Below are 17,928 nucleotides of genomic sequence, written 5' to 3' on the forward strand. Positions count from 1 at the left end.
TGAATCATAAAATACAGAAATTGTTGTGTCTGCATATTTGAGCATTAGTTTAAGAGTTTTGACCTCAGTGTTGAAGGTATTGAGTGAATTAAATACCTCATTGCTTTAACTTAAATGGAATAAATTCACAGTACTCGTATAGATTAGTTTTTAACTCAAATGGTTCAATCGGTTTCCTCAAATGGTTTGAGTTGCCTTAACTTAATGGGTTTTACAGTACTCGATTGTTTTGAGTTCTCTTCATTTATTGGGTTTTACAGTGCTAAAATTGCTTTGTTTACTGAAATCTATTAAGTAGTGGTGGGCCGTTATCGGAGTTAACGTGCTGCGTTAACACAAGACTCTTATCGTGCGATAATAAAAATATTGCACTTAATCTATTCTCAAAGTTGGTTGGGAAGCTGGGTCTGTTCTATTCAAGCTATGATAACTTTCACCTTGATATTTTAGCACGGATGTATACTTGACCGGTGAGCCGTCTGACAAAAAACCACCCTTCTGAATCAAATCAACAGTATGCCTGACTTTAACTGCAGTTCGGCAGTTTTACTTTAACTCATGAACATTTCATTCATGCCTTTGTGACAAACTGGGGTATTAGACGCAAATAAGGAGTAAGGACTGGTGAGAGTGTTAGCACACGCTAAATAGAAAGAAAAAAAATTCCGCATTTTGCGATGTGTGTGTGTGTGTGTTTGTGTGTGTGCGGTTCTTTACTGACAGCTGTGTGTGTGGATCTTGTCAGAAAATATGGCAAAAAGTCCTACATGATGGTGTTCTGTCGATTTGTACTACCTTGTCAGATTGTACCTCCCATTTAAAAAGTATGTAGCACATTTTGATGATGCAATTTGCTACCCTTCAGAATTTGCTACAAGTGTAAATTGTAATGTGGGTTAGTGTGATAAGAAGCTGTAATATCGACCTAACCTACCTAATCCCTGACCAGAATCATTCAAATACAGTGTTGGTAGCATAATGATGGGTTGCATAAAATGTCTGGACAACGGTAATTGTTTGATCGCGTTGTTTAATTCAATAATGCCAATGTATGCATACTCCACATCTCTTAGTTCTATCTCTGTTTAGTTCAGTTATAACTTTAGTCAGACTGAGGTGATCAAAAATCGCTGTTTTGTAAGCCTACTGTTCAAAATTCATGTTTAACTAAATAAAGTACATCTTATTGAATATCATTTATTTTCATCCCTAATTATCATAGTAGATCAGTTTCTCAAGCAGTTTGTGATGCATTTTGGAAACAGGAGATGAGTCCCTGGTCTAATGCACCACCTATTCTGAATGTCTTCGGCAGAATGCAAATGAGCCATTTTAATCTTGATTAATCTAGATTAAATCCAAGAATAATAGTATTAAATTCACAGTATTCATTAGGATTAGTTTTTGAACTTAAATGGTTTGTTGCAATCAGTTTCCTCAAATTGTTTGAGTTGCCGTAACTTTTGGGGTTTTACAGTGTATATGCATATTAGATATTCATTCAGATTCAATTTTTTTAGTCAAGCTGTCAAGTTTTAGTGTCTATTAGAAGTCTTTTAATTGCTATATTGCTTGGTGTGATAAAAGTAATATGTATTCCATTTAAGTTGAAGTAATGAGTCATTTAATTTACTCAATAGCTTCAAGTCTGAGTTCAAAACTTTTTTTAAATAAGTAGAATTAACTTTCAGCCAATTTTAAGTTAACTACACTCTTGTTATTTGAAAAAGTTGGCTACTGGGTTTTACAGTGTATATTAAATGTTTTACACTTTCAATGAAGGGAAATAAATGTCTTATATTAGATCAAAAAATATTTTCATTTGTTCAGAAGATAAATTCTATGTGTCTGGAATGACACAAGTACATGATGAACTAGCCCTTTAATGTACTGTAACTAACAGGCTAGACTGAAGTCCCCTGTAAATGGCTTGTGTTTTTGAATGGATGCCTAGCTGTTGATAGGTAAGGGTGATTAGCACCTGGTGGATTCTACAATAAGAGGATGCAATTCAATGGGCGCAGGGTGCTGTGTGTTGTGTAAGGACACACAAAGGTCATCTGTGTTAGCTGCTCCCGTGTCTCCCTACTGGCCCATCAACACTAATGAGGTTTGTGTGTTACCCCAGCCTTCTCTCAGACACAGATCGAGATCCCCTTCCACGGTTACAAATCTATTTGGCTTTTGTCCACTACAGTGCAATTAATAATAAGCGGGAGATATAGGTTAGCAAAGGTCACACAGACAATGTGATGCCAAGCGAAAGAAAATGGTGTTTGGTCAGAAAGCGTTTGAACATTGCAAACTCGGGCCACAACAGAAAACACACTCACAACCAAGAGGACTCTGCATTTTTATTTATCTCTCAACATTTGCAGTGAGAATGATGTGAGGTGTTTTTTAAAGTTCAGCATACAGAGCAAGATAACTATGCTCTAAGCTAATGCTAAACTTAGCTCATGATAACTTTTGCCATTTACAAATAGTATGGAAGTCTGTGGTTTGAAGGTTTCTATTGTGTTCAACAGAAAACACTCAAACTCATTGGGAAGAAGTAAATCGCGATTAAATGATGACAGAATTTGGTCCCACTGCATATTAAGTAGCCTTAATATGTACTTTCACTGGAATTAATCACTTGTTACAATGTATTTATTGTGTAAATACTAGGGATGTAACGGTATTGTAAATACCGTCATACCGCAATATTAAATTTTTTCGATATTACCGAAGTCGCATGACTCGGTAAAACTATAGGTCTTCTGAGAAAATTTGCTCAGGCGAATGAAGCGAACGGGAGGTAGCTGGAACTTCATTTCCCATCAGCCCCGGCGTGGCCATAATCCTTTGCGGTCTGTTGTCGCTACAGATCCAGTAATGCGGAAATGGAGTGTGCTGCTAGTAGCGGAGATGAAAAAAAGATGGAAATGATCGAACCTAAAGCGGGTGTTGTCGCCGCGCGCGTGCTGAATAGCGGTGCTGTCGCGCGCGTTCTGATCAGCTGTGTTGTGGCGCGCGTATTGTAAAGCGCCGAGGGGGGGTTGAGCGCGCATACTCAAGAGAGGTGTTATCGCGCGCCTACTGAAGGGCTGGACTGGACGGAGGTTGTGTCGCGTCGCGGGGGCACTTTTGATCGTTTTGGAAGGGCATTTTCTATCCAAGACTAAAAAGGGCATGTGCACTGCACAGGTTGAGCCCTATGTGTGCACGTGCCTGCAAGTTGGGGAATACGACTAATAACAGTCATGGGGACTGCAGAAACACAGCACACTGTTCAGATTGATGCAGACATTGACTTGTACCGCAAAGAGATCTCTATCTCACTCATGGTTTGTCCTCTCAAGTGGGGGAAAGACAGTGCACAACGTTACCCCACTGCTGTCAACATGGGCCAAGTCATATCTCTCTTGTCCCAGAATCCTCAGTCCCAAATGAGAGGGGTTTTTTCTGTTGCAGGGGACATTGTAAATACTCAGAGATACCAGCTTTTACCAGATTATAGTTATATGATAATTTTCCTTAAAACCCATCTCTATCTAAGTGAGTGATTAAATGTTAAATGTGATGAGTTTTCAACAATACTAAATTGAAACTTTATTTTTTTACATGGTTTAATAATTTTTTGTTATTAAAATTGAAGTTCCTGTTTCAAAGCTTACAGATAGATGGCTAATTTGTATGTCATTGACACTTTTGGCACTTTTTTGGAAGTATTTTCAAAAGTTTTTTTTTTTCCTGTAAATGATTCAATAAATACCGTACCGTGACATTCATACCGAGGTATTACCGTACCGTGAAATTCTGATACCGTTACATCCCTAGTAAATACATATTTTTACATTGTAGTAAGGGCTGCACGATATTGGAAAAATTTCACATTGCGATATTATTTTATACTGCAATTCAAATTGTCTTATGGATACAATTTCACTATTTCACTATTTCACAATTTCACACTGTCCTGAATAACTGTCTGGAAAGAATTTATCATTTTAGATTTATTGGGAAGATTCTTTAGGGGAGTTCATAAAATATAACAAACAATCTACAAGCATAGATGGCTTCAATAAAGAAAAGTGTACAAATTAAATAAACAACATTTGATTGTTTTGATTGTAATTGAAAAATCAAATGGAAAATAGTACTGCACAGTCTTTGTTTTATAAACAATTCAATAAAATTAATCACTATTCATTTTTCAAAGTTACTATTGGTATACTTTCGTAGGCCTGAATGCTTTTAGAATCCTCACACAGTCACAGGCCTCAAAAAACACGTGCAAAATAATAAATTATATGCCAACACATTCTGAAAACGTAGCCCTAAATAGGTTTCTGATCGCAAATTATGTAGCCAAAGCTATTTATGGTTGCATTTCGTCTTTAAAATGAATATTAGGGTTGACCAGCCCAGCTGACTGCTTACCTGCATGTGGTCGGCTTTTCCGCTGTTACCAGTTAATCTGGTAGCTTGACACGCTGTCTGCATACTTGAGATGCAGAGCATAGTTGACAGTGACGATGAGGTTCAAGTCCGCGGTTAAGAGCGGTTCTAGAAAGCAGGTAAGACAACAACAGAAGGCAAAAAATAAAATAAACAAGTAAATAACAGGGTGAGAAAGTGGTAAATTCTGAAAATGTGGTAAAAAAATCAGACAAGGATTTTTTTTTTTTTTGGATTGCTTTTCAAAACACTGCAGTTGGGTTTAGGGAAGGGGGTGGGCAGGTCAATCGGTGCTTTTTAAAAGACTATTAGTTGGGTTTTAGGGATGGGGGAGGTTGGGGGGATCATTCGGTTGGTCGGTCAGTCAGCCAGTCGACAGAAGAGCAGGCACGAATGGTACTCATAAGAGAAAATTGAGATAAAAAAAAAGTGCACACAGCGGCATCTGGTGGATTCGCGAAAACAAAAAAAAAACGTTGCTCCTGGGATGTATTTTGCTCTCTTCACAAATGTATATAGGGGTACATAATCAGAATGAGCCTGGGTTGTATAATCCAGACTGAACATTGCTTATACTCCCGATGTGAATATTGCGAATGATCACATTGCTTTATCAATACTGAAACTATATACTTTGCAGCCCTAATTGTAGTTATGCTTGATTAAATACATCCGTGTTATTGTAATCAGGGCTTTACATTAACACCCGCCAACCCGCCAAATGCGGGTAGATTTCACCAGTGGCGGGTTAGACAGCTGCTCACACTAGCCACTTTGGTTGGCTGAAAATAATTTTGAAATCCTAGTTTTCTTAAAAGCAGGATTAGACATTAAAAGATGGCCCAACATGCATGCAAATACTATCTTAGAACCGAGAAGCAGCATGACTGACGAAAACAGTTGTTTTCCCGAGAGAAAGCATATGATTACAGAGTGAGAGAAATTATCATTCTTGCCAACAGCTGATGTGATGAGCGCGACTGTTTAACGCACCTGCGCTCGACTGTTTAAAACGCGTGCGCGCTCCTGTTTCCCTGTGTGAAGTAACTGTTCCTGGAAAGGCAACTGGTGTGATCGGTTCTCTTTCAAATAGACAAGACTAAAGTTATGCTCATGCACCCAACAGTCTTGCTGCTTTCAAGAGCTCCAGCTCTGGTTGCTTTCGCTTTGACCCTTCTTTGAACAGATTATAAAATGGCCTAACGTTAACCGTGTGCGTGATGATCAACGGTATGTTTGTCACCTGTTTTCTTTTGCTCACAGCTTTTTTTTTGTTTTTTTGTTAATATGGTTTAATTATAATTTTTTTTTACAATAACATCGCTTTAATATATTTACTTCCCATTTATGTGTAAGTAACTGGTGATCTGGGACCTTTAGCCAGGACAGATTTCTGTGAACTGTTTTTATTTTTTTTTTAAGAAATGTTTTGTTAAATAAAAGGTATTAGTATAGAGCTATATTTGCTTGTTTTGACACATTAAAATGTGTGGCTAAGAAATAACTATGTATTTATTTTTAGAGTGGTTAGAGACAAATTTGGTAAATCCTTATTTTGAGCTCTGAAAAGTGATGTGAAATAAAAACTAATTGTAATGAGACACTATGAAACCATAATCCATTTGCTCATGCTCATTGAGTAAACTTATATAACACACAAAAAGTTTAATGAATGAGGAGGCATGTGGACAAAACACAAAATCTAAATCAAGTAAATTTAGCATGTCAAAGTCAAATTCACGCATATAAAATATATTTTTGCAACAACAAAACTGTGGCTAGTGAAAATAGCGAGTGGCAAGTAAAGTTGGATAATTACTAGCCACAGTGGCTGGTGATCAAATAAATTACCGTCAAGCCCTGATTGTAATTATTGATTATTGTAATTTCTGTAATTGCATTTACAATTACAACTTAACCCACACTTAAACCTATTCATACTACCAAACCTGTCCTTAACCCTACCTTCAATAACAAGTGTTCTACAATACATTATGAACACAGTAAGTATTTTGTATTCATTTGAATGTAAGTACATGTAGTTAAGGCCACTTAATATAAAGTAAGACCCAAAATTTTTATTTTTCAGTTACTATCCTCTTTATATATATATTTTTTTTGTGTTTATTGTTTAACTTAAATAAGCATTTTACATTTAATTATTTGAAGTTGTTTGTTTCAGATCAGTATAGATTAAGGGCGGGCCGATAAACGATTTACATCAAAACACAATAACATTTATGTCAATAACAATGATAAGCTCTGGACTTTTTTTACTCCATATTAATCTAAGAGCCAATCACACAGCAGAAATGTGTAATAATAGGAATCTAAAAGTGTGATGATACTAGAGATGTATAAAATTTTCAGCCACTGAAAATCTATCGGCCGAAAATATGTTATGCTATTTATGGACCTTCTAATTTTGTGGCTTCAGTCATTGTTGGGATACTCTTTTAAATCTGGAAGCATCAGTAACTTATATCGAAATATATATCATTATCGTTCAAATTGGAAAATAATTATTGAGGGTGCATTTTTGCCATATCGCCCAGCCCTAGTATAAATATCTATATTTTTGGTTTTAATATTTGTATTATGTTTATAAAGACACTAAGCTACTTAATCTACTTGATTGTGAATATCTATTGTGCTACTGTTTATTTATTTTTGCCACATAGAATCATGAAATAAAATTAACTCAATGCCTATTAAAATATTTTAAACCATAGACATACCATAAAACAAGACCCCTTTGACTTCACATGCACATCACTCTGGCCTGTCATGCCTTATTCTTAGTATAAACACCTAAGTAAAGCATAAACTCAATAGCACTTAAGTACTATTGCATCACCATACACAAAACAGTTAGTAATGATCACAAGAATTCAGACTATATCATCCTTCAGTCATATTTTTATTCTGTCTGTAAAGCTGTTCTTTTGCACAATCCACAAGAGCACTGAAAGCTGTCTGATGTCTTGGGACTTGAGAAGAGTTTACAGAAGTGCGACTTGAAAAAAACTGTAGGGTTTATGTGTACTGTTCTCTCCATCCCAGGAGAGACCTGGAGAAATTTGCAGAGTTCCAGAGGAGAGAGAGAAAGCGAATCGCACTGGAAAAAGAGGAACAAGAGAAAAAAATCCAAGCTCAGAGACTCCACTTTCTCCTGAGTACTAAACAGGTGAGATGCATGTATATCTTCTACATATAAGCATGTTCATTTGAGGTCACAGAATCAATAGGAACGCTGGCGGTGTGGAAAATGAAGACCTGCGTTTATTCCTACACCAGGGCTTCTAACCTGTGCAATCATCTGCTGATTGATATATATATATATATATATATATATATATATATATATATATATATATATATATATATATATATATATATATATATATATATATATATATATATATATATATATATTTATATATATATATATATATATATAAATCTTCTTTTGAGAAATCCCTCTGGCTATAATGTGTCTTGATAATTATGATGAAGTGCTCTGGCCGTTGTTGATTCAGCAGCAGGAGCAGGGTGAGCAGATATTTCTTTTTGTGGTCTCTCCTTTACCACGGCAACCTCATGTGACTGCAGCTCTCTTGCACAACTTACTGCTCTGATCGCTGGACGCTTAGTGCCAGCCTACACTGTGAACAGGGCAAGAGGACATTCTGGCCAGCTGCCTGCAGTCTGAAGAAGGAAATCAAGAAATAATACACATCAGCTAATGGCTAATGGACAACAGATGCGAGAGACCACATGCTAGTTAAAAGATGCTTTAGACGAGGGAGAAAGCTGTGTGTAGGATGGGGTTACTGTGGCTAGACTAGTTTACTAATCACTTTTTTGTCTACTGTGTACCTGACATTTTAGTTTGAGACTTTTTTCCTGCCATTTTCCCCATGTCCCATTGATTGCATTATATTTAGAGTCTACAATTCTGATTAATAACAACATGTATAAGTATTATATTATATTTTAGTTTAAATGTTCAAGGTTGAAAAAGAAATAAGCATTCCCTCAGTCTTCAGCCTCACTTGATTCTTACTAAATCATTCTGATTTACAGATTTGGTGCTCAAAAATTTTATAAAAGCATTTGTGCTGGTTAATATTTCTGTGAATAGTAATTCTGTGAAACTATGAATAGTATGTTCAACAGCAATAGATTTCTTTATATAACAAATTTAATAGTTTTGAAAAAGTAACAAAAAATATTAATTAAAAAAACAGACAATGTAAAAAAATATATGTTTTCGTATTTTGTGTTTATTTACGGTTGTGAATTGCATTATGGGAGTTTTATCTTTGCTCTGTCAACTTTTGATGTTGAAATTCAACTCTACAGTTTAACAAAGTGACTTTTATTGACGCTTATATGCAGGTTTTGTACCATAATAAACAACACCAACCCAGACAATATATCACTTTAAACTAATAAAAATGTCAACAAAAGTCACTTTTACAAACTTTTTAACTACGTAAACCTTTGGGGGAACAATCAAGGTTCCATAATGCAATTTAAAAGCATAATTAAGTGGAAAAAACAGTCCATTTACAGATATTTTTTTACAGTGGACTTTCAACTTACAATTTTGAATTGTATATAACATTACCAGATTGGATTAGAGTCTACTAGAAAAACAAATACTGGAAATTATATATTTATTTATATTATATATTTATCTTGTCAACCACTGTGCTTGTTAGAATGCAGTAAGCAATTTATTATATTTTATTATATTATATTATATTATATTATATTATATTATATTATATTATATTATATTATATTATATTATATTATATTATATATATTATATTATATTATATTATATTATATTATATTATATTATATTATATTCGCTGCATAAAGCCTGAATATATATTGAATATGACAAGAAAATCATTGATCGATTAAAGAAAACATCCAAAAAACAAACATCATTTAAAAGCTCAAACCCGGGCTTAAGTGCTTGTCAGTGCAGGAAGGGTTTAACTCTCCTCCGAGTTTTCTGACTCTCAGCTTTCCCCCTCCCTGTTTTTCTCATTCTCACTCTCTGTGTCTCTACGCTGGGCAACTTATGTTCCCACAGTCTGACCTTGTCTCAGTGAAATGGATGGGTCTCCCATGGTTCATCGTTAACCAGAGAAAATTTCGCTGGACAAAAGTGGCTGTGCTGACATAGATGTAGTTCCTCGGTACGAGGGTCAACATCATTGCTCTTTTCCTGTAAGTCCGAGGCAAGTTGAGAGTTTGCGCTGTACCTCCCACCATGTGACACTCAAAGCTATACTATACAAACCTACGCAGGAGCTTTACCAACATGTGTCTGCTAGTTCATGTGTGACGTATGTAATACTGTTTCTGAGTGCGAGCTTCTATTCATTTCAGTTGAGAAATTGAATATACGTTTATGACCACTGTTTAGTCATATATTACACTAAATTGAATACTTCACAAAACATTTTGGCTGTTGATAGAGCATTTGGACTTGGAAAGCTTTAAGTGTGAAGTTAGACTTTGCAAGCGAATTACCTCTGCAAGTAATTAACAAATACAATATAAAAACAAAGCTTCTAATTAAGGAAGCGTCTGATTAGAGACTAATTATTCTAGCTGATATACCGCAGGCCAAGCATCACCAAAGTGCTTTGGTAAGATGAGACGGCTCGTAGTTAGCTAGCAGACATTTACGCTAGCAGACATGACACATGCCAGAGTGATGGATGTGTGTCCATTCAGGGGAGGTGACAAGTATAATTGTTTTGCTGTGGTCGACCGATTAAAGTGGGTTTCTTTTTCTGAGAGCTAAATGTGTTTTGCTGTGAGTTTTGCATGGATACCTGTGATGAGACGTACAATGGAAGCTGTTAGCAGTCAATTGCTAGCAAATGGGTTAGGTTTGAAGGTTTCTCTACAGGGTTTAAGGGCAGTCATTTACATAGACACACATTCTCTTCATTATGTTAATGGAAGCATAACATTGTTTGTTCTCCTTTTTTGTGTGTCTGTGTTTGTGTGCTCATCTTAGTGCCCAGGTGTTTTCAATTCACCATTCAGAGCAGAGCCCGATGAGATGGAGCTGAGATTGAGAACAGTGAAACCGCTTTTGGTGCGGTCGGCTCCTAAAGAGAGGAAAACCCCTAATATAACCCCTGATCTCTCCAGTGTTATGCCGAACAGAGAGCGATTGCCGCCTATTCATAAAAAGACACAGGTAAGACCTACCCCAATACTTCCTTAAAGGAGGAGTTTGTACAAAAACTTAAATTGTGGTTTTATTCACTGACTTGTTGTTCCAATAATACCAACATGATTGATCTCCTTACTTCAGTGCAACGTAAAAGGACATCAGAAGGGATTCCAAAAATATTTACAAATGACTTGTGTGATTCTTAACTCATTTGAGAACTCCTAAACGGATAGAATTAGTTGTAATTTAATCAAAATCTTGATTTACAAACTTGCCATTCTTGTCGTTTTGAGTAGTGTTGTCTAATTAGCAAACGATTAGATCTTATGAGCAAGACCTTATATAGATCTAATAATGTAATCCAGTGTTTCGTATTATGTTGCTAACTGTACATGTAAATGGTTTCGCACAAATATTTAGTCTAAATACATGAAAAATTTATATTAATAATTTCTGCAAATATATGGTTTAATGTTTATATTATTATTATTTGAAGTTTTGAAGACACATTGACAGTACTGAAACATTTTATTTTAAATATACCAACTAAAGCTCAATTATTAAGCCGACTTTGCAGTGGTCTCTTAATTATACTATATTATATTATATTATATTATATTATATTATATTATATTATATTATATTATATTATATTATATTATATTATATTATATTACCAAGGCAGCATTTATTTTTGTACAAAAACATTACAATTACAAAAAATTTACAGAATATTTTAGCCACTTTTCAGTTTTGATTGAAACCTGAAGCTCCTTTTAAGAATCATTTGCATAGAAAAGAGCAACCAGGAGATCCTTCAATACCTTTATGCTGCATTCACACCAGATGCAGCACACGCAAATAAATTGTGATATTCACAAATAAATAGACGCGTGAACATTTTGTGTTTACTTGTTCATTTGCGCATCAAATACGCTTCATTTGCACGTCAAATTCACTTTACATTAGTCACGGATTCACGTCATGGGCAAGGCTTCTGTCTGCTCGGTGACTTTAGGTTTGTTGCTAAATGACCAACATGGATTTTATTGAGAGAGTAGCTGTTTTTTATTTGCTTAAGGAAGGCTGAAAAACAGTGTATATTCGTTTGACGCTGTGTCTGAGTCCACAAGATACTATCAGAGGTTCACCCAGCTCTGTAAGTTCATCAGATCCTCCAGAAACTATTCCTGGATGATGGAGGCTTTCGGTGGTGCTTCAGACTGAGCCGAGCCCAGTTTGATGAACTGTTGTCCAGTCGGCAAAAGGATTTCCCCTCATAATTATTCCCCTACAAGAGCAGCGCAAATGTCCACTGATGTTCAGCTTTTCCAAGTCGAGTGATTCGCGCATTAAGCACAACAAACAAACACACAAAACGATCACTTGTGGCGCTTCATTCGCCCCATAGGATGTCTATTCGCGTCTTTGCATTGGCTTCACATGTAAATAACTTGTGTTTGACGCTTCATCCGCATCTGGTGAGAACGCAGCATTACAGGATTGGAACAGCAATAGAGTAAATAATGACAGAACTATTACCTAATTGTTATGAAATGCAGGAAGCGGTAAATTAGATTAATGTAATACTGTTATACAGGTACATTTATTTGCCTTTAAACACTGAAAATCCTTTATATTAAATTTATATGTATGTTCATAACTAATATTGACATTCCTCTCAACCAAACCAATGAAATGTCCTCAAAACGAAGACAGTGTGGTGACAATTAACAAAAGAGATCTTAAGATAACTATGATTAAAGCCAGGATTTATTGCCTCCGTAAGATCATTTCTGAATACTTGCTGTAAAACTGGAATAATATCATTAAACGTGTCTCCCTTCTCGCCTGGATACTGTCAAAGCATTTAGACAGCCAGATAACCGGTGATAAGCACGCCTGTCAACCCAAGCCTCTTTATTCCATGGATCCCATTACAGGACTCTCAGCAAGGGAATACTGCAACATGTAAAGGTGCCTCGATAAAGAATATCTTTAAGTACTTCCAAATCTAGCATGTCATCTTGTCCAGCTGTGAGAGAGATTTGATGATACGTATTTGCCATTTGTGTTATTTACGGTCCATGACTTTTATGGTAACTGGTTCTTATTATTGGTTTCTATTAATGTAAAACATAAGTGAGCAGAAATGAAGCGTGAGTCATTTCTTTTTATTAGAGCCCCAGTTCTTCTCCCTGGGCTGGCTTTTCACTCCAGCTGGGCCCAGTTAGTGGGAATTCATTAAAAGAAAAACTGCCACATCTTTCACAAAATGTGCAATAGATGAAGATGCATTATTTATCTACATTTTGCCCTTACAAAGACCCCAGAATAAGCACCCCTTCCCTCATGCCATCTCTCTCTCTCTCCCAATTATTAGCGGTCTGAGGTGGAGCCCCCTCCATAAGCATCTCTCCCTGTGTGATAAGCATCTGCGAGTGATAGATTGATTATGTGTATTGTTAGGGGAAGTAAGGGGATTGGTCAGTGCCAGGTGCTGATCTGGTCTTGATAGTATCAAGGGCAGAGAGTGTTGCGCCAGCATGAATTAAAAGCAGCAATGTCTGAAGGTCACATTTAAACTAAGAGCAACCAAAACATTAGGTTATGCGCAGAGCTGTGCCACAAGTGTGTCTGCAACAGTTAAAAAGGACAGTGCATGAAAACTTTTGTTTTGGCCAACTTGGAAGCTTTTGTGCTGCAATAGTTTCCATCCATGTATTTCTATGTGTATTTTGGGATATCACATTAAACATTATTAGCAGCAAGATAACATAAAAACACTTTATTTGGGTATTCTGGGAAGCTTACATTAAAATCTGTCATCCAAGTGATTTAGTTAAATTATCACACAGAACATTTGATGACATTTGTTATCGCATTTGGTATCGATGCAAACATAAATTTAAATGAAAAAAAGCTACAGTGGTTTCCCTGGTTGAAGCAACTTATAATTTTCATAACATCCTAGAACTAGAAGTCTAAATTATGAGACTCTTATAAATTATTTAAAAATCTTAATTAACGGTACTTTAAACATTAACAAACACACATTTTAACTGTGTATTTACAAGTGTAATTTAATGGAACTGAGCTAACATGAGCTAATAATGCTTATTAAACAGCATGAAAACAGATTAATAAACAGTGATTCTGCTCATTGTTAGTTAATGGTAACTAACAGACCTTAGTGTAAAAATATTAACAATAAAAGATCATTTGCATCTGTCTCCCAGTTAGTCGGAAGTGCCGATTTTTTTCTCTTAAAGCACTTGAAACTGAAACAATTTTTAGTTTAGATTTGTATGCACTAATCCAGTTTTTCATGTCAGAAATTTGTGTTAAAATTAACTGACGTGTGTAAGTAAAATTCAGCTCTAATTTTGTCAATAAAAATAAAGGTAAAAATGTTTGTTGCCTATATCTTGACGAACATAAACTTGACATGTCATACGCAACAGGCAATGTGACTGAAAACTATGAATGCCTACACTCTGATCTGCTCATCTAATGAATGAACAGTACATTATTGCTGACGAGAAAAGACAAGACTCAAATTAAGCCAAAGAGATAAAAACTAACCAACATTAATTTTTATTATAATCCACTTCATGATGAGCAGAACGGAGTGCACACATTCCGTCACATTACTGTCACAGACCTGTCCAGTTTCTGTTTGTGTCAAGCCTTTTTTGTAGACAAAATGAACACTGGTTTTATTGCTAAATTCATATGCCAATGTAGCATATTGCACTAGGTATAATGTACTTTTTATCAGCACTATTGCAGTTAAAACAGTTTAAAACAGTTTCTGTTATTAGCCAACAAAGACAAAATGTCTAAAAAGCTTGGGTAGTACCTTTACAAAAGGTAAGGTTATGTAATGTAATGTAATGTGGCTATTTATATAGCGCATTTATCGTGTATGGCCATACACTCAAAGTGATCCATGAGGAGGGGTCTCTCCACACCACCACCAGTGTGCAACATCCACTTGGATGATGTGATGGCAGCCACAGGACAACGACGCCAGTGTGCTCACTACATCTATTGGTGGAGTGGAGAGACAGTCATAGAGCCAATTCAGTGGATAGGGATGATTGGTAGGTCATGATTGGTAAGGGCCAGTGGAGGGAATTTTGCCAGGACACCGGGGCTACATCACTATTCTTATGAGAAGTGCCATGGGATTTTTAATGACCACAAAGAATTAGGACCTCAGTTTAAAGTCGCATCCGAAAGATGGTACACTTTTGCACTTTTTAGTAATACTAAAATGAACTGATTTTACTATACTAATATGCACAGTATATCTAAGGTACCAATGTGGACCCTAAAAGTAAAAATGTGTATGTTTTTAAATCATCCCAGTGACAGTTTGTGTAACTTTTTATCTTTCCGAGTATGAAATCTTGTTCTTTTACTTAAAGTTTCCACCACCTCGCCCTCTTCTGGGCCTTTACTATATGGTCATCCTATCATTATCAGCACTGGTCAGGGTTTGTTAATGTCTTGGATGAAAAGGCTGGGGCTTTGGAGGGTCCAGCTGGCCGTCCACAGGGGCCTCATCAATAACGAGGCAGGCGGGTCTGGGCAATAAAACATTTACCTTATCCCCCGTACCTGTCAGGGGCCCTTTCGCCCAGCTCTGGAGGTGCAGCAGCAGCGCTATCGGCCCCTGGAGCCAAGCCTGCGCGTGGCCACATCCATCACTGCCCTGGAGGAGGCCAGAGAGGAGCTCAAACTGCACGAGTGGAGGACTCGCGTCATCGACCAGACGTAAGTCACACACACAAGTGCTAGCATGCACACATGCCTGCACTAGAGATTGTGCGAAACGCATGTATGTATTGATCTGGAGCTAGATACAGTCAATGGAATACATTCTGTAGCCGTACTTGATAATGAGGTGAAATTCCACTGTACAAGATCTTGAATGACCAATCTCTAATGACATAAATGTATAAAATTCACGCACCCTATTGTCAACTTATACAAAATATCCTTTCTTTTCTATATAAGAAAGTCTTAGAGATTTGAAACAATGAGAAGGCAGATAAAAATAATTGCATTTTCATTTTTGGTTATAGTTAGTATGGCTTCAAGTCGCATGCAAAAATGTTCAAATATTCTTTGAGGCCACCGTAAATGTTAATATGAACACATATTTCCAAGTATAGTAGTGTAAATTGAGTGCTGAGACCCCTATATGTGACATTGTGTAGATGCACATTAATCACACAACAAGAAAAGCCCTGAACTTTAAGTCCGGAGCAGATGGTTTAATCTCAAGTGGGGTTAGTTGCTAAATAAGTTAACAAACAACCGCAATGCTGGACAAAAATACAGCCTTATTTGACTATTATTAGCCCTATACTGCGTTTCATCCTTGCTGGGACATTATTAGTGGTCCTCACTGCTGTCTAATTATTGCAGCGGATTACCATAATAACATTTTTTTCACAGCATTACTTCAGCAGTACCATCTCTGTTTTAAAACCCTTCTGTTTTATTTTAATTACAAGCTCAATGTGCACTGTTTTTTAATCACGTTTAATTTTTTTCTCCCCTTCTTGCTCTGACTTTAAACAGTAAATTAGCTAACCCCATTAACACAGAATACCCCAAACAGGCTGTAATAGGAGAGGTGGTTACTGTGTAAATCGTATTATACATGTGGTGTCTGCAGGGCATGGCGAAGCATGATTAGAGTCTTTTTGATCCAGTATCCCACTTTCGTTTCCTGCTAATTTCCTCCGGAATGTTTCAAAGAACCACCAAAATGTTGCCTCTCTCTTTCTTTTTCATAGCCAGCTTAATTTCAGTCCTAGTGATGTGTCTCTTCAGCAGTGTAGATAATGCTGGGGTGGATTACCATGATTTAGAGAAACAAACAGCTCCATTGTGGACTAGTCGGCTTATAGTTTGACAGGGAAGTACTTGGACTGTGAAATATTTGAGCACTGTTGTTCAACACTGTAAATATTTTGTGAGGCAATTTATTAATTTGATTATTAAATTATACAAATATGTCAAATATTAATTATACAAATATGTCAAATATTATTTAATATTGGTCAATAAAAAATATTACATTAAGTAGCACAAACAAAAATGTTTATTATCTTTAAATGTGATTTAATTTGGACATTTTTAAATTTATTTTCAGATGAATTGATTTATAGTCTAAACTATTATTTAAAATGTGCAAAATAATATGTAGAAATTAATAATAAAAATGAGAAAATAATAGAATTCCAGCAAAGACATGAGGATGAACAAACCAAAAATAATTTTTAAAATGTATTTATTTAATATTTCTTTCTTTTGTTCATTTATTTATTATTTATTTAGTGTTTTGTGATAAATTAATTTCTTTTTTGCTTGTATATTTTATCTTAATTTCCTTTTCCTTTTTAATGACTTATACATTTAATTTTAATTTTTTAAAGCCAGTGTCATCCTTTAAGTTGCTTTACAGGCGCACAAGAAGACTGAATAGATGCATCCATACATACTTCTCTCTTTTTTTTCTCCCTCTACATCCTCTTCCACTCCCCCTTTCTCTGTTTTGGTGGCCTCCTAGGGTGTTGTCACTGGGCATTGGTCTGCACTGCCAAAAGATCCCCTGCGAGAAGTCAAACTTTCCTTAATGGCTTTCAATGAATAAAAACTACCCTATTAAAATGCAATTCAGTGGCAATGAAAGCAGTAAGTGAAACAGCCGGCAAGCAGCAGAAGCGTTGTGTATTCTGGGACATTGGGGCCACATTAATTTTTGCTCTGTGATGTCCGTCCCATGTGCACATTAGCATGGGTTGCACTGTAATCTGTCTTGTAGGGAGGCTGGTGTCTCTAGTGGATAAGGATGTCTGTGGGAGATTGGGCCATTATTTAAAGGGCCAGCTTGGTGTTTGATGTCACCCCCTTTTTTTTTTTTTTTTTTTTTTTTTGCATTGCGCCAGCAAAGCTTTACCAGGCATTATTGCTTATGTGGTCCATACGCGTCAGGAGAAGACCTCTAATAAATAATGATCTTGTTCAGAATGGTTCTTTAAGAAAATGACTAAAGAGAGTGTCAAGCAAACTCCAGTTCTGCAAGAAAGTTACACTTTAATTGGTGCAGCAAGTACACTTTAAAAAAATTTAAAAAATGTAAAATTATTTCAATGTACATTACATTAAACTGACTTAAACATCAAGTTCAAACTTTTACACATAACTTAAACTCCTAATCCAGGTTGCAAAGACAGGCATGTGATCTGACT

At 36.0% G+C, this 17,928-nt stretch overlaps 1 protein-coding gene across 7 annotated transcripts in view; it reads left to right on the forward strand.

The window, feature by feature from the left end:
- The window catches only part of spata17 (spermatogenesis associated 17), a 64,326-nt gene that overhangs the window by 16,111 nt on the left and 30,287 nt on the right, over positions 1-17,928 (forward strand). For all 7 annotated transcript variants that reach the window (NM_001142264.1, XM_073927611.1, XM_068214470.2 and 4 more), the window contains 3 exon segments: positions 7,507-7,630; positions 10,496-10,681; positions 15,291-15,439. In NM_001142264.1, the coding sequence (NP_001135736.1) occupies positions 7,507-7,630; positions 10,496-10,681; positions 15,291-15,439 (459 nt within the window).

The sequence above is a fragment of the Danio rerio genome, chromosome 17 (assembly GCF_049306965.1).
Source record: "Danio rerio strain Tuebingen ecotype United States chromosome 17, GRCz12tu, whole genome shotgun sequence".
In the NCBI taxonomy this organism is placed as follows: Eukaryota; Metazoa; Chordata; class Actinopteri; order Cypriniformes; family Danionidae; genus Danio; species Danio rerio.